The sequence below is a fragment of the Pleurodeles waltl genome, chromosome 10 (genome assembly GCF_031143425.1).
Source record: "Pleurodeles waltl isolate 20211129_DDA chromosome 10, aPleWal1.hap1.20221129, whole genome shotgun sequence".
NCBI lineage: Eukaryota > Metazoa > Chordata > Amphibia > Caudata > Salamandridae > Pleurodeles > Pleurodeles waltl.
Window position 1 is genome coordinate 1,077,965,248 of NC_090449.1, and position 18,559 is coordinate 1,077,983,806.

Sequence of the window (18,559 nt, forward strand, 5' to 3'; positions counted from 1 at the left end):
GCTTTTTTCCTTGAGTGCTTTTCCCTCTGCCAAGTACCCACCTTGCGCTCCATGTTCCTCTTTTTCTCGTGTCTTTCTCCCACACCCATGTGTTACTCTGTGCCTGAAGTTGATTTGCTTTTCCCCTCCTCCTCCGTTCACTCTCTTTGGCTTCTCCGCCAACCCCTTCTATTGCTGCTCTACCGCTCCTCGAGATCCTTCAATTGTTTTTTTTTTTTTCGGAGTACCCATCAGCTCCCATGTACTGCATGGCCACTCTGCTTTTGGAAATTCACTTTAGTGCAACTGAAAACGGATTTTGTTTATTTACCAACCCAAGTGGCACTCGCCATTTTGGATCATTAGTAAGGCACAACTGTAGAAGGCTGGCCTGGTGTGTGATGGACACCTATGGCGTTGACACCTTATACCAGTTCCAGGCAACCCCTTTAAGTGAGTGCAACTGTGTATAGGAAGCCAGGGCTCTCTAGTGGTAGCTGTGGCGAGCAGCCAAGACTTATCTGGGAGTATAAAGCACTTGCAATACCACACTAGTCACAAAGCAACTTATCACACATGAAAGGAACCACAGAGTGTTGCAGAAATAAAGGTGCTTTATTATAGTAACACTGACCTAGACGACTATAGGCAGCCCCCCTCTTTAGAGGTAAGTACAAACAAAACATACACTGGTAAGTACTAGGAATTAGCATAACATCATTAGAAATAGCAGAAAATAGCAAGGGCTTATGAGTAAGCCAAACCATATACTAAAATAGTGGAATGTGAACTTAGTTCCCCCACCCAAGGATGTGGAGCAGTTAGTAGGGAGCCGGGAGAAAGTGGAAACCCAAGAGGTGAGTACCTAGATGACCCCCAGCCACCAGGAGAGCAGAGGTAAGTTACCTGGTCTTCCCATAGACTAACAAGGGGACTTGGACAAGGACGTTTGCAAGAACAGGATCAGACCAGAGGAACCCAATGGTGGATTCTGAATGAAGAGCCCCTGCAAAAGAAGGGGACAGAGTCAGGTCCTGCTGGAGTGTCTAGATGGGGCACGAGCCACTGCCCACCCTTCGGTTAGTGAAGATCCGGGTCGACGAAGCAGATAAAGATCAGCTGTGGAACCAAGGAGCTGCAGTGGAGTCCCTGAAGTCATGCAGAATGTGTCCTATGCCGGTCACGGGGTCGAAGACAGGTCAGGTCTGCCAACAAGCCTTGGCAAATGCAAACCAGGACAAAAGAGGATTTGCAGAGCTGAAGAGGACCAGCAAGGCCCAGAGGACACAGCCCTTGGAGGGGAGTCCGGGCTGACCTGCAGCAGTCAGAAGAGCCAGCAGGAGCAGCCATAACCCCCACAAGCAATCCACTGGCAGCAGCCACAGTAACTTGAAGTGAGGCCCAGTCAGCAGACCTGGAGAGGAGTCCCATGTCGCTGGAGCAGCAGAGAGGAGACTGTCCTTGCAGGGATGAAGTTCTGGAGGCCGGGGCTACTTGGAGCCTGAAGATCCCTCGGAGCAGGAGTCAACAAGCCTTGGTTGCTGCAAGAGTCACGGTGCACACAGATTCCGTCCTACAGGAAGAGGCAAGGGTTCACTGTCTCCCAAGTTGGACAGAAGGCAGATAGGACCAAGAGGACCACTCAGAACCATCACCTGTGTTGGAGGATCCACAAAGTTCCACTGGAGAGCAGATCCCAGCAGCCAGATGTTGTTGCATTAGGTGCCTGCGGATGCAGGGGAGTGACTTCTTCACTCTAAGGGAGAGTCATTCTTGCTTCTTTGGGGCAGCTCAAGTCTTGGCGACTCCAGAGGATGCACAATCGTGGAAATGTTGCAGTTGCTGAAAGGAGCTGAAGAAACAATGTTGCAAAGCAAGGTCGTCTCGGGTGTTGCAGGCTTGTTCGGATCCTGAGAAGTCCTGTTGTGATTCCGGTGGGTCAGAAGCAGAAGAGGTTGATGCAGAGGAGTCCTGGTGGAGTCTTGAATGCCGAATCTGGGAACCCACCTATTACAGGGGATCACTGACGTCACCTGCCTGACCTGGCCACTCAGATGCTCACAGGGGCCTCTGTCCATCTTGATTTCAAGATGGCAGAATCAAGGGACCCTCTGGAGGAGCTCTGGGCACCACCCTTGGGGTGGTGATGGACAGTGTTGTGGTCATTCCCTTTTCCTTTGTCCAGTTTCGTGCCAGAGCAGGGACCAGAGGTCCCAGGACTGTTGGAAACCGGTTTATGCAAGAAGGGCACCAAGTGTGCCCTTCAAAGCAAACCAGTGGCGTGCTGAGGCTACCCCTCCCAAGTCTTCTAACACCTATTTCCAAGGGAGAGGAGGTTGCACCCCTCTCCCACAGGAAATCCTTTGTTCTGCCTTCCCCTGCTCGAGCTGGTGAAGCATCAGGAGGGCAGAATCCTGTCTGAGAGGCTGCCGGATACCTTGAAAGTCTGGTAGGAGCAATACTGGGTGCATCCTCTAAGGAGCCCCCAGAGTGCATGGAATCGTGCCACCAATACTGGCATTAGTATTTGGGTATGATTGCGACATGTTTGATGCCAAACATGCCTAGGTTCGGAGTTACCATTATGTAGCTGCATCATAGGTAGTGAACTGTGGCCAGTACATAGCTAAAATGGCTTTTCCGCCCTTACAAAGTCCAGGGAATTGGAACTGGAGTTCGTAGAGGCACCTATGCTCATGCAGGGGTGCCCACACACACAGGGATCTGCACCCTGCCTCTTGCCTAGGAGGGCCTACCATAGGGGTGACTTACAGTGACCTGGTGTAGTGACAAGCAGTGAAAGGGTGCATGCACCATTTCACGCAGGTTGCAAAGGGCAGGCCTGCAGACACGGTTTACATGGGCTCCCATGGGTGGCATAATACATGCTGCAGCCCATGGGGGACCCTTGGTGTACCAATGCCCTTGGTACCCAAGTATCATGTACTCTGGACTTACAGGGGTACACCAGTATGCCAATTGTGGGGTGTAAAAGGTTCCAGAGCAACCAAATTTAGAGGCGAGAGCAGTATCACTGAGGTCCTGGTTAGCAGGATCCCAGTGATTTCAGTCGAAGCACATTGATAAACAGGCAAAACGGTGGGGGTAACCATGCCGAAAGAGTGACTTTCCTACAATGACCTGTTGGCTTTACCAGTGCTTGTTGCTGTGTCAGTGTTTAGTAGTTAAGTAGCAGTGATGTTTTCAGCCAAGTAGAGTTTGCTAAAGTTTTCATTTGGTGGATTGGTTAAAAAAGTTTTGAAAATGTGCAAAAAAGAAAGAGTTCCATGGTCTCTCACTTGCGCAGTGATTTTGTACCATGCTCTTTGAGTAATGAACATATGTGTTGAAAGGATACCGTGTCCTTCTCCCCCTTTTATTCTCCCCTTACTAAATCTTTCTGTATTTGTGTGTTTCATTTGCAGCCTCCTCAGTCGTTCACAGATCTCCTCTCTGATCATGGGAAGGAGGTATGGCCAGTGTGGGAGCTGCTTAAATGGCCGCTGGGACTATCCGTGCACACCCTACCGGCCATCGGTAAGTCACAGTGAATGTCCTTAGACGTGTGAACAGAGGAAGAGGTTCGACACTGAGACTTTGCATTATGCCACTGGGCGCAGTAGTTCTCAGACCGCCTGACCAGTGGAGTAGCGCCCATGCTCTCCAAGAGTCTGCTCTGGTCCGTCGTGCGGGGGTCCTGCCCTTTCGTGACCAATGGAGTCAGATGCACTTATCACGGAGGGGTTGGGCGAGGAGGGCGCCACTCATGGAGTGGGAACTAGAGTGGTCTACTCACTGACCAAATCTGTGATACCAGTTACCATAATGCAAGGCGGCACGGTGCTGCACCTACAGCCTGCTCTGAGGACAGGGGTTAAGATTGAAAAACATATCTAATCACTGATGCGACTTTCCTTCTGCAAATAGACCACATAAAATAACAAGCAATCGACTACGAGAGCGACCCTTGAACCCATGGGAACCTGAGTATATAACCATTCTGTGCCTCCCTGGTTCACACAGGTATCGTACAAAAAACATAACACAATACGAGGAGGACAGAAGAAGTCTGGAAGATATTTAGCAGCAGTGACAACACCTGCCGGGCCTACATGGGTTCTGGCACATTAATATAACGCAAACAAAACAAATAAACAACGGACAAGACTGTACCCAGAACTTACATGTGCAGTAGTGCAATCACTACCGTCTGCTCGTGAGGACTGGATTGTACCCAGAACTCCCAATTACAAATACAAATATTGTCGTGGGAAAAACAAGTAACAAGTAGAGCATGCGTAATGTGTCCCCAGTGTCAAAGCACAACATCATTAATATATTACCATAAATAATAAGCAAAAAAGCCTTTTGTAAAGTAACAAGCAACTTCTGAGAAATTGTAGAGAGAATGGACACAAACAACAGTTTGTCTGTCGCGCTGATCTGTCGGCGGCGTTTCGACCCCTAGAATGGTGAGGGGGTCTCATCAGGGCATATTCTGAATGTTAATGTACGTGGCATGCAAGAGTGAGCATGCTCACCGACTAGTTCAAATAATACCTTCCTCTCTGCAAGGCAAGAGCAGGCCGTCTTCCCTGGGTAGGGTGGAGCTGCAGATGCCTCTGGGGATGTCTCTGGGGCCAGAGGCGGGAAACGCAAAGGAGGCTCCCTCCCTGGTGTTGGTGAGCTCTCTGAGTGCCGGGGGCCACTGCACGCTCATGCGGCATACCGCACTGATTCATGAAGCCTCCCTCTCGGGGATGCTGATCTGTCTCACACGTGCTTGTGGCTGGGGACCGTAGGCGACTCACGCCGAGGAGGGAATTTCCTCAGCATTGGTGGGACTCTGTACGCTCATGGGTATAGCGTGTAAATTCAGAAAATGGGAGAGCGTTGCGGGGGACGATAAATATTCTTTTTGTTTTACAGTGTTGTCCGTTGTGTTTTTGTTTCATTTGTGTTATATAAATGTGCCAGAACCTATTTGGACCTGGCAGGTGTGGTCATTGTTGCTAAATATCTTTGAGATATAAAGTAAAAAGACGTTTAAAAATTAAAAATATATATTTTATTTTTTATCTACTTAAAAGTTCTTCCATCAGGAGTGTGACTACATTTAAAAAAACGTTTGTTTCCAGCTTTAACAAACAGGGAGTAAAATACAGTTGCAGTCACCTGCATCTGGGTGAGGAACAGCTTACTTAATAGGGGCCAGTCAACCCAATGTGTGCTGCTAATGAAACCCGCTGTTCAGACACATGTGGTCTCTCTTTATTTACCTTGCTGCGATGTCCCTTGGTGCAAAACTGTCATTTCATGCAATGTAATATGTAGATTTAATCTAGTGTTTCTGTATATGTGTGTGCTGTGCATACTCCTGCCATGTAGTGTTGGGTTCAGACATGTACATGGTTTTTCTTTGTAGAAGTATTGGTCTTGCAGTATCACGTGACTCTCCTTGTAGCCCACCCAAGCGCCATGCGTCAGAACAAAGAGTTCAACTCGGATTCTTTTGACAAATGCATTATATTCTGTGACATTTGTACAAGACGGACTGAATATCTGTCACATTTGTGATGGAATGACCTGTCTGTGAAACTCTAAATCAAGCCCTGTGGGTAGTACTGACCTACTAAAAGTATGTATCGTCTCGACTAGGGTTAAAAAGGGAATATAAGCCTGACCCAGGTGACCCTGTGTACATCAGGGGCCATGTCGCACCGGATGATTTGCTCTTTCACACTACCAGGAAAAAAGCTTGTGCCCAGGTAACTGGAGATGCCTTCAAACAAGGAACTCATTGGCAAGTATGTTGCAGTGCGGACAGCCACCGAGGACAACTGCACCCTCAGTCAGACGTCTCTCTTGGTACTAGAGATACCACTTAGGACAGACATACCAGTTGGTACAACAGCTGCCGAGAGGTGTATTACAAAAGGGGTCAGGAAATGGTGGAAGAGGGGACTATCATCTTCAATTCTAACATCCAGCGTGCACCTCAACCCGTTGACACCACCCCCACGGAGGTAGATACCAGCATTACACTCCTTGGACATGCATGGCGTAGAGGAATGTTCCGTTTGATGGAGAGTGAGGGAAAGGATCTTTGTATGTCTCATCTCCCTCCCCCTCCAAGTTTTTGGACTTTTGCTTATGGTTTTCTAACTCTGTAACCCACTAGGCCCTGCTGTCCAGGCGTGCTGATCCCAAAAATATGTTTACAATTGGCTAATTCCTGATTCGCTCCCCTAGAGAAGGCCTGGGTAACCCCAGCAGACAGGGTGCTTAATATTAACAAGAAGGGCATCTTTATTTTGTAAACAAATTGCTGTTTTCACTGGAGGAAGACCTGTGGTCCCATTGGATAACTGGGACTTTCACTAGCCGCCACGCTCTTACCTACAATTGGGACCAACAAAGATATTACCCCAAGGTGTCAAATTAATTGTTAAATTAAACCTGACTCATTACTGATATTGTATTAAAGGTAACTTTCAATAGAAGGGTGAATTTAGAATGGAGTCAGTCAGTTTGTTGCTAACCCTTTGATAGCCTCCCCTGTCTCAAATTGCAACATTTACTATAGAAAAAATGACATATAATATAAAACTAGTTTAAACCCCTGCTGAAACTGCACAACAAATGAAGAGAAAGGTGCCTCTAAGGTCAAAAGTGCATTAGCTGCACACACTATACACTGTAGCTTTAAGGGCGCGAGCACCTTCCGTCACCCAGTACGCACTGAACTCGCACTGAACACGCACTGAACTCGCACTTTGCCTCACCAGCTCTATTCTTTTTTTCTGGCTCGTGCTGATTGGATCTCAGAACACTTCAGGGCTAGAAACCCATCTTTTCCTAAGGATTTGTGTTGAGAAAAACATTTTTTCATAGTTAAGTAATCTTTTGGGGACTTTAACACCTCCCTAATTTATGACATCATCTGGAGTATTTTTTATATAGAAATGTCACAGTTTTTGTGGAGTGGCCCCTCCTGTGGGAGAAAAAAGGCCTATTGTGACCGACATTCTCTACATGTGACATGAACTCACATTCTGTGAAAGAATGTATTTTTTGTAAAACAAAAATTACAAAAAGAGCCCTTAAAGATAGAAAGGGAATTCACTTGCGAGAAGAGTTCGAAGAACACAGAGCTGCAGAAGAAAGGAAGAAAAAGACACACAAGGGGGCATAAAATGACCCCCACAGAGTTGATCCAAAAAGAAAAGACCAAGGCTTCACCATTCAAAACACTCCAATACCATCGGCACTTAAATGTTTGTTGGCAAAAGGACCAACTTTGACTCCCTCACACAAGGTACCTCAACCAGTGTATTCGCATCAATGTTGATGCCATCGATGTCAAGACCACTGCCATTGATTCCATCATGGGAGCAAGCCATGACTCCGGCACCTACAAGACGCGCTAGATGTCAGCAACTCCCAGACACCATCATTTGTCACTGAAGCACTCCACTGCACCATCTTCGACGTTTAAACTACATCAAGTCTCGGATCCAAGAATGTCAGGATCGATGTTGATGCACATGACACAGATATTCGACGTTGAGACATTCGAAAGCATCAATGCAGTCTGTAACATCAGGAGATTGTGCTGAACCCATGGAGGAGCCGGTAACTCTGAAGAGGCCGAGGCTGATCACTCCAGCAGAAGTCACTGTACAGGTTCCTCTTCTGCCTTTACGATTTCCACCTCTAAATGTACCAGATCCTCTAGTAGGGCTTACACCTTTGGTTCCTTTGTCTCCACTAGGTCAAGCGCTACCTTTGAATCCGAGATCAACAGAATCAACAATGCTCGCACAAACTTCCGACAGACCATAAAGTGAAGGTCTCCATCTTCTTCTGGACCATCTTTGTATGACAGTGACACGTCATATATGTAGGAAGTTGGCTCTGTATGTACTATTTCAAAGTAAGAAATAGCATGCACAGAGTCCAAGGGTTCCCCTTAGAGGTAAGATAGTGGCAAAAAGAGATAATTCTAATGCTCTATTTTGTGGTAGTGTGGTCGAGCAGTAGGCTTATCAGAGGGTAGTGTTAAGCATTTGTTGTACACACACAGGCAAAAAATGAGGAACACACACTCAAAGACAATTCCAGGCCAGTAGGTTTTTATATAGAAAAATATCTTTTCTTAGTTTATTTTAAGAAACACAGGTTCAAGATTTACAAACAATACTTTAAATGAAAGGTATTTCACTTAGGAACTTTAGGAACTTTGAATTAGCAAAATAGCATATACAGTTTTCACACAAATGGCAATAAGCTATTTTAAAACTAGACACAGTGTAATTTTCAACAGTTCCTGGGGGAGCTAAGTGTTTGTTAGTTTTGCAGGTAAGTAAACCACCTACAGGGTTCAAAGTTGGGTTCAAGGTAGCCCATCTTTGGGGGTTCAGGGCAACCCCAAAGCTACCACACCAGCAGCTCCGGGCCGGTCAGGTGCAGAGGTCAAAGTGGTGCCCAAAACGCATAGGCTTCAATGGAGAAGGGGGTGCCCCGGTTCCAGTCTGCCAGCAGGTAAGTACCTGCGTCTTCAGAGGGCAGACCAGGGGGGTTTTGTAGGGCACCGGGGGGGACACAAGTCAGCACAAAAAGTACACCCTCAGCGGCACGGGGGCGGCCGGGTGCGGCCGGGTGCAGTGTGCAAACAGGCGTCGGGTTTGCAATAGGTTTCAATGGGTGATCATGAGGTCTCTTCAGCGATGCAGGCAGGCAAGGGGGGGGCTCCTCGGGGTAGCCACCACCTGGGCAAGGGAGAGGGCCACCTCGGGGTCGCTCCTGCACTGGAGGTCGGATCCTTCAGGTCCTGGGGGCTGCGGGTGCAGTGTCTTTACCAGGCGCCGGGTCTTTGAAGCAGGCAGTCGCGGTCAGGGGGAGCCTCGGGATTCCCTCTGCAGGCGTCGCTGTGGGGGCTCAGGGGGGTCAACTCTGGCTACTCACGGTCTCGCAGTCGCTGGGGAGTCCTCCCTGTAGTGTTTGTTCTTCACAAGTCGAGCCGGGGGCGTCTGGTGCAGAGTGCAAAGTCTCACGCTTCCGGCGGGAAACATGTGTTCTTTCAAAGTTGCTTCTTTGTTGCAAAGTTGCAGTCTTTGTGGAGCAAAGCCGCTGTCCTCAGGAGTTCTTGGTCCTTTTAGATGCAGGGTAGTCCTCTGAGGCTTCAGAGGTCGCTGGACCCTGTCGAACGCGTCGCTGGAGCAGTTCTTTAGAAGTGGGGAGACAGGCCGGTAGAGCTGGGGCCAAAGCAGTTGGTGTCTCCGTCTTCTCTGCAGGTTTTTCAGCTCAGCAGTCCTTCTTCGTCTTAGGTTGCAGGAATCTAGTTTCCTAGGTTCTGGGGAGCCCCTAAATACTGAATTTAGGAGTGTGTTTAGGTCTGGGAGGGCAGTAGCCAATGGCTACTGTCCTTGAGTGTGGCTACACCCTCTTTGTGCCTCCTCCCTGAGGGGAGGGGGGCACATCCCTATTCCTAATGGGGGAATCCTCCAAAATCAAGATGGAGGATTTCTAAAGGCAGGGGTCACCTCAGCGCAGGACACCTTAGGGGCTGTCCTGACTGGTGGGTGACTCCTCCTTGTTTTTCTCATTATCTTTCCTGGACTTGCCGCCAAAAGTGGGGGCTGTGTCCAGGGGGTGGGCATCTCGACTAGCTGGAGTGCCTTGGGGCATTGTAACACGAAGCCTGAGCCTTTGAGGCTCACTGCTATGTGTTACAGTTCCTGCAGGGGGGAGGTGTGAAGCACCTCCACCCAGAGCAGGCTTTTGTTTCTGTCCTCAGAGAGCACAAAGGCCCTCACCACATGGGGTCAGAAACTCGTCTCTCAGCAGCAGGCTGGCACAGACCAGTCAGTCCTGCACTGAACAATTGGGTAAAATACAGGGGGCATCTCTAAGATGCCCTCTGTGTGCATTTTTTAATAAATCCAACACTGGTGGGTTTATTATTCTGAGAAGTTTGATACCAAACTTCCCAGTATTCAATGTAGCCATTATTGAGCTGTGGAGTTCGTTTTTGACAGACTCCCAGACCATATACTCTTATGGCTACCCTACACTTACAGTGTCTAAGGCTTTGCTTAGACACTGTAGGGGCATAGTGCTCATGCACCTATGCCCTCCCCTGTGGTATAGTGCACCCTGCCTTAGGGCTGTAAGGCCTGTTAGAGGGGTGACTTACCTATGCCATAGGGAGTGTGAGGTTGGCATGGCACCCTGAGGGGAGTGCCATGTCGACTTAGTCATTTTCTCCCCACCAGCACACACAAGCTGGCAAGCAGTGTGTCTGTGCTGAGTGAGAGGTCTCCAGGGTGGCATAAGATATGCTGCAGCCCTTAGAGACCTTCCCTGGCATCAGGGCCCTTGGTACTAGGGGTACCAGTTACAAGTGACTTACCTGGGTGCAAGGGTTGTACCAATTGTGGAGACAATGGTACATTTTAGATGAAAGAACACGGGTGCTGGGGCCTGGTTAGCAGGGTCCCAGCACACTTCTCAGTCAAGTCAGGATCAGTATCAGGCAAAACGTGGGGGGTAATTGCAACAGGGAGCCATTTCCTTACAATATACGTTAGTGTCCCCTCCTGTTTCTTCTTGCGCTTCAGCAGATGATGGTTTAACTTTCCAAGATGTATTCATCAGAGAGCAGCAAAACTTAGTATTCAAATAGAGGTCCCACGACCAGCAGTCACTATCATCGTGGAGATTTGGCCAAGTGCTTCTCCAAGACCCATTCTTCCACAAGTCACAAGGTTTACGGAATTAGCAGAAGAAAAATTGCTCACTTCAGCAACTTTGAAGTAGCAGACCTTGATCAGATTGATCTCAGGAGACGAAGTTGTGGCTCTGCTGCTTCAGCCTAGGAAACAGCAAGGGACTCCGCACTCCACATGGATGCCGTCCCCCTCTTCAGGAAGAAAGTTTTAGGTACCGCAAAATGTATGCACCTACCTGACACAACACAACACTGGAAACATATGTGTGCCCCAAAATTACTTTATTTCTCCTCCAGCAGAAGATGCCTGGTGCAGCATCAGATATAACTCCGGGCCCAGCAGAGCCAGAATTGAAGTACTCTTCTTAAAGACCAGCAGTTTATATCTTCACCAGTTGGGGAGAATAATATTTTGAGGAGGCCAAATCAAATACAAACTGCTAATATTTTTCTTTTAGCGTAGAGATGGGGAGCATGTGTATCAACATATTTTTTGATTGCGCTTAAAGTTCAAGTTTTGCATCTGTATGAATTGCAGTTGTCACTACTTTGTAATTCAGTGTTAGTCAAGATATCGACCTCCGAAGCATGAAAGGTTGACTTGACTTTGCTTGGATATGGTTTTGTGACTACATATCAGATGAGAGCTAGAAGCAAGTGCTTCATTCACTGCCATCTTGCCAGGAATAACGAGATTTACTCTTGCAAACATGATTCCATTGACTTGCTGCTAGACGCTCATCATGTGGAATTGATTCACCAAATCATACATTAGCATAAATATATAGGAAAAAGGCCATAACATGCATTTAATTAGAAAAAGAGAACGATTAGTATATGTGACCAATCAGAGGCAGTTTAAGAACCCCACAAACCAGGCATGTTCTCCGTTGTTAAGATCACAGGATCCCTCAAAGTCACAGCAAAAAGTGAGCCCAAACGTCCAATTCGGAGGATGATGGTGATGATAAAACCTCCTAAAACCCAATGGCTGCAGTAATCCTGAATGGAATAGCCTCTGATTTAGAGTTTATTATTAGAATTTCTGTTGTGCCAGCTCCAACAGGTCTGCTTCAGTGTTAAGTCCTCTACAAGAAGGGGACGTCTGTTTGCTGCACACAAACAGTAAGCCTGTCACAATGTATGTTCATTAATTCCTGAAAGTCTTTCCCAAGAGAATATGGCAGAAGAATATGTGAGTGCGATATCGTGTTAGCACTCTGACAGCCAGTCCATGGCAAGGGAAGGGGGCTGATAGTAAACGTGTTCATTAAAGGTACGTCTCCGGTACATCTGCACAGAGGGTTTAGCGAGTGCATAGCAACATTGCACATTGACTGTAAATCCACCTGTGTGTCCCCACTAGACCGTATAGTCTGATATGTTTAAATTGGTGAGTATTTCCACAACAAGATCGCAACCATATACTGAAACTTCGACCCACGCCTACGGACTTCATCAACATATATGCCACCGCCTTAATCGGCACAAACCACATACTGACCACCTGGAACATCCTCTCCACTGAGGACATCACCTTCACCATGAAATCCATCCACTCCCACAGACCCAAACCCACACTACATCTTCAACCTTGGAAACCAAAGGATCGGCCAGGAACTCACCATCCTCTTCAACACCTCTATCAATACTGCAACATGTCCCAATGCCTGGAAATACGCCAAAGTCAGACACTACTCAAAAAACCCTTTGCTGACCCCACCAACACAAACCCTCCCAGCCAATCTCCCTGCTCCCATTGCCAGCAAAGGCACTGGAAAAGATTATCAACAGGTAACTCATGACATACCTGGAGCAGAACTAACTACTCTGTGCCTCCCAATCCAGCTTCCGAAGCAATCACAGCACCGAAACTGCCCTGATTGCAGCCACGGATGACATCTGAACCCTCCTCAACCGAGGACAAATAACTTTGATCCTCCTTGACCTCTCAACAGCCTTCGACACTGTATCCCACCACATGCTGATCGAAAGACTACACCACATTAGCATCTAAGGGGACACACACTCAGATGGATCACCTCCTTCCTCAGAACCCAGAAGATCTACCTCCCACCTTTCATCTCTGAACCCAAGGAGATCACCTGCGGTGTCCCCAAAGACTCATCCCTCAGCCCCATGCTCTTCAACACATATATGACCCCGCTGGCCAATAACGGCAGATCCCACGGTCTCAGCATAAGTTCCTATGCAGACGACAGCCAGCTCATCCTCTCACTCACCAATGACCCCTCCACCACCAGAACCATCTTCCAAAGATGCATGACAAGCGTCGCTGACTAGATGAAGAACAGCTGCCTGCAGTTGATTACAAAGAAGATGGAAGTACTGATCTTTGGCAACAGCAGCAGCACATGGAATGACTCCTAGTGGCCATCAGACCTAGGACCCGTACCCACTCCCTCCAACCATGCCATAAACCTCGGAATCATCATTGAAAAGAAGCTCACCATAAAATCACAAATCAACGGTGTCCTCCACATGCCTCCTCACTTTGCGCATGCTACGTAAGATCTTCATGTGGCTACTTCTGCACACGAGACGCACCGAAGCCCTCATCACCAACTGATTGGATTACGGCAACACCCTCTACGTAGGAATAGCCACACATCTCCTACAGAGACTTCAGACCATACAGAATGGGTGCAGCCAAACTGATCCTCGACGAACCCACATCACACCCCACTTAAGACAACTCCACTAGCTTCCGTACAGAAGAGATGGCAATTCAAGCTGCTGCCCCACGCACAAAAGGCTCTACACAACCAAGGACCTGTGTACATTAACCACCGCCTGAACTTCTTCCAACTGTTGAGAAGACTATGCTCTGCCTTCCTTTCACGTGTCCATACTCCCTGCATCTACCGAAGCACAGCAAAACCCTGGAACAGCCTCCCCACACCTCCGGACCATCACCTCACTTCTGAAATTCCGAATGGCCCTCAAGACCTGGCTGTTCAATTATGCCTCTGGCACCTGCAAGTGCCTGGATACCCTATCGGGTGATTAGCCACACTTTATAAATCCTGATTGATTGATTGATTTCTCTCTATGCAGAGGTGGTAAACCCGATGCTGGAGAAGTCTTATTTCCACTGACATACCTTTAAATTGTGCCATTCGCTCACTCTGTCCAACGTTTGCAGGGATTCCTTCTCACGTTTTATCTCCTTTGGTCTGTTAGCTTTTAAGTACCAGACAGCTTGCAGCCTACGCAACCCCTGTGTGGTATACGTGAATACACAATCGACAGAGGCTTCTTTGTGGTGGCATGCAGTGCCCACTGGCCTGCTGTGGGGGGGGGGGCACTCACACCCCCAGCTGAGGCTAAGAAAGGTGCCCACTGAAGTGAACCTTCTCCAGGTCACAGAGGGCACAGGCTAAATTCAGTGATGGATTTCTGTTCACATTGGTGTATTTTGCTCACTTAAGGTCTTGCCTTTAGATTAGCAGGTTTCTCTTTCCCAAGGACCTTCAGCCTTTTCAATAGTGAGTGTAAACTCTGACCAGTGAAAAGCATCATGAGCTGCTCCCTAATATATGGAGTAAAAAGGGTCCATTAAGGCCAGCCAGCTTAAACGCTGCCCTTCGTGCCCCCATCCCTGGTGCATTGAAGACACCAGACCAATGGCAGGAGCTGCAACTGGAAAGGGTTGCAGTGGGGGTCCCCAAAATAACTTGAATTCCTTGGTCTTGTTTCTGCATCAGCTATATGGGATATGGGAGTGGCTGGTGGGTCTGTCGTGCACCCCAGAGGATGGCACTGCTCTCACTATGAGGGCTGGGTTCACGTGCCAAGGCACAGTGTCTGAGGGTGCAGGGCAGCACTAGGAGGGGGCAGATGAGTACCCCTGGCAGCTCCAGAGGGCTCAGGTGCCAAGGCAGAGTGCCTGAGGGTGCAGGGCAGCACTAGGAGGGGGCAGCTGAGTGCCCCTGGCAGCTCCAGAGGGCTCACATGCCAAGGCACAGTGCCTGAGGGTGCAGGGCAGCACTAGGAGGGGGCAGCTGAGTGCCCCTGGCAGCTCCAGAGGGCTCACATGCCAAGGCAGAGTGCCTGAGGGTGCAGGGCAGCACTAGGAGGGGGCAGCTGAGTGCCCCTGGCAGCTCCAGAGGGCTCACATGCCAAGGCAGAGTGCCTGAAGGTGCAGGGCAGCACTAGGAGGGGGTAGCTGAGTACCCCTGGCAGCTCCAGAGGGCTCACGTGCCAAGGCAGAGTGTCTGAGGGTGCAGGGCAGCACTAGGAGGGGGCAGCTGAGCGCCCCTGGCAGCTCCAGAGGGCTCAGGTGCCAAGGCAGAGTGTCCGAGGGTGCAGGGCAGCACTAGGAGGGGGCAGCTGAGCAACCCTGGCAGCGGCTCATGGGGGCTTCACCCAGCAGCTTGTGACTCAGTTCTCACACTGCTGATGTGCACTCATGGCACTGGCTCTCCTGCTGAAGGGAAGGCACCGGACACCTGTATCCCATGGGACTCCTGTACCTCGCGGGACTCCTGTACCTCAAGGGACTCCTGTACTCCATGGGACTCCTATTCCTCTCTAGCCATCACTTGAGGATTGGTGAGGAGGTGTGGGCTCTTTACTCCTTCGGAGGACACATTTCGAAGGAAGACAGTAAAAGTTGAGCATTCTGAACCTGTTTTTTGCGTTATGGGATAAGGTATGTACCAGCTGAGTGCCTTCTGGTTGCGGGGTCAGGGAGAAGAGAGGGTTACTGGGCGGTTTGAATGGAGTGCATCTCAGGCTCGGGTTAAAGATGCTCTATCTCTTCTCTTGTCTGCTTACCTCCGCAGGGCTCGCTCTCACAGAGAGATTCACTGCACTGAACGAGAGCGGCAATGAGAAAATGAGAAGCTTGGCCCAGACCCTGCAAACTGAGCTTATGAACCTGCTGGGCAACGATGGGGTCCTCCTTTACCCCTCGCACCCCAGGGTGGCCCCCAAACACCATCTGCCTCTTGGAGTGCCCTTCAATTTTGCATACACAGGTGAGTGTGATTTTGCATGCACAGGTGAGTGTGATTATGCATACACAGGTGAGTGTGATTATGCGTGCACAGGTGAGTGATTATGCATACACAGGTGAGTGTGATTATGCATGCACCGGTGAGTGATTATGCAGACACAGGTGAGTGTGCTTTTGCGTACACAGGTGAGTGTGATTATGCGTGCACAAGTGAGTGTGATTAAGCATGCACAGGTTAAGTGTGATTATGCATGCACAGGTAAGTGTGATTATGCATGCACAGGTTAAGTGTGATTATGCGTGCACAGCTGAGTGATTATGCGTGCACAGGTGTGTGATTATGCATGCATAGGTGAGTGTGATTATGCATACACAGGTGAGAGTGATTATGCGTGCACAGGTAAGTGTGATTAGGCATGCACAGGTTAAGTGTGATTATGCGTGCACAGGTGAGTGTGATTATGCATGCACAGGTGAGTGTGATTATGCATGCACAGGTGAGTGTGATAATGCGTGCACAGGTAAGTGTGATTATGCATGCACAGGTTAAGTGTGATTATGCGTGCACAGGTGAGTGTGATTATGCGTGCACAGGTAAGTATGATTAGGCATGCACAGGTTAAGTGTGATTATGCGTGCACAGGTGAGTGTGATTAGGCGTGCACAGGTGAGTGTGATTAAGCGTGCACAGGTGAGTGTGATTAAGCGTGCACAGGTGAGTGTGATTATGCGTGCACAGGTGAGTGTGATTATGCGTGCACAGGTAAGTGTGATTATGCTTGCACAGGTAAGTGTGATTATGGGTGCACAGGTGTGTGATTACGCATGCACAGGTGAGTGTGATTAAGCGTGCACAGGTGAGTGTGATTATGCGTGCACAGGTGAGTGTGATTATGCGTGCACAGGTGAGTGTGATTATGCGTGCACAGGTGAGTGTGATTATGCGTGCACAGGTGAGTGTGATTAAGCGTGCACAGGTGAGTGTGATTATGCGTGCACAGGTGAGTGTGATTATGCGTGCACAGGTGAGTGTGATTATGCGTGCACAGGTGAGTGTGATTATGCTTGCACAGGTAAGTGTGATTATGGGTGCACAGGTGTGTGATTACGCATGCACAGGTGAGTGTGATTAAGCGTGTACAGGTGAGTGTGATTATGAGTACACAGGTGAGTGTGATTATGCGTGCACAGGTAAGTGTGATTATGCTTGCACAGGTAAGTGTGATTATGGGTGCACAGGTGTGTGATTATGCATCCACAGGTGAGTGTGATTAAGCGTGCACAGGTAAGTGTGATTATCCCAGCACAGGTGAGTGTGATTATGCATGCACAGGTGAATGTGATTAAGCGTGCACAGGTGAGTGTGATTATGAGTACACAGGTGAGTGTGATTATGCGTACACAGGTGAGTGTGATTATGCGTACACAGATGAGTGTGATTATGCATGCACAGGTGAGTGTGATTTTGCATGCACAGGAGAGTGTGATTATACCAACACAGGTGAGTGTGATTATACCAACACAGGTGAGTGTGATTATGCATGCACAGGTGAGTGTGATTTTGCATGCACAGGAGAGTGTAATTATACCAACACAGGTGAGTGTGATTATGCATGCACAGGAGAGTGTGATTATCCCAACACAGGTGAGTGTGATTATCCCAACACAGGTGAGTGTGATTATCCCAACACAGGTGAGTGTGATTATGCATGCACAGGTGAGTGTGATAATGCGTACACAGGTGAGTGTGATAATGCGTACACAGGTGAATGTGATTATGCGTACACGTGTGAGTGTGATTATGCGTACACATGTGAGTGTGATTATGCGTGCACAGGTGAGTGTGATTATGAGTACACAGGTGAGTGTGATTATGAGTACACAGGTTAGTGTGATTATGAGTACACAGGTGAGTGTGATTATGAGTACACAGGTGAGTGTGATTATGCGTACACAGATGAGTGTGATTATGCGTACACAGATGAGTGTGATTATGCGTACACAGATGAGTGTGATTATGCGTACACAGATGAGTGTGATTATGCATGCACAGGTGAGTGTGATTTTGCATGCACAGGTGAGTGTGATTTTGCATGCACAGGAGAGTGTGATTATACCAACACAGGTGAGTGTGATTATGCATGCACAGGTGAGTGTGATTATGCATGCACAGGTGAGTGTGATTATACCACCACAGGTGAGTGTGATTATGCATGCACAGGTGAGTGTGATTATGCATGCACAGGTGAGTGTGATTATGCCAACACAGGTGAGTGTGATTATGCCTACACAGGTGAGTGTGATTATGCTTACACATGTGAGTGTGATTATGCGTACACATGAGTGTGATTATGCGTACACATGTGAGTGTAATTATGCGTGCACAGGTGAGTGTGAGGCAGTGTCTTTGTTACAGGTGGCAGAGAGTGAACAAATTGATGGAAAGGATTGCCAGTGGAAGGGTGGGCTCATGAGGTGACTGCGTTATGAGTTCCAGTACATCGTACACCCTCTTTTCAGTGCTGTTCTCAGAGGTGGGAAGTTGGGTGTCCTCTTTACAGAACTGTGTGTGTTTGTAGACTGCCAGTACAGACACTTCCTTCTTTTCAGTGCTTCGCACAGAGATGTTGCCTGTGATTGTTGATAGATCATTGGTGTTGAGGCCAATGGTGTTACCAGTGATGTGTTCCTGGTTCCATAGTCATAAGTCTTTGGTTTTGAGTCTTTGATAGATTGTCTTGGTTGGTCAGTCCTGTGTGGATGGTCGTATTCGTAGATGGGCTGAATCAGATTGTGTTTCAGTAATTCCACTCTTTGCATTGAAGGACTGCGGGCATTTATGTTGGGGGTGGTTGGTTTTATTGGTG

General features: G+C 48.4%; 1 protein-coding gene across 2 annotated transcripts in view; it reads left to right on the top strand.

Annotated features, from left to right (window-relative positions):
• Positions 1–18,559, top strand: part of FAAH2 (fatty acid amide hydrolase 2) — a 134,733-nt gene that overhangs the window by 105,917 nt on the left and 10,257 nt on the right. For both annotated transcript variants that reach the window (XM_069212158.1, XM_069212159.1), the window contains 2 exons: positions 3,405–3,516; positions 15,520–15,714. In XM_069212158.1, coding sequence (XP_069068259.1) covers positions 3,405–3,516; positions 15,520–15,714 — 307 coding nt within the window. The remainder of the gene's footprint in view (positions 1–3,404; positions 3,517–15,519; positions 15,715–18,559) is intronic.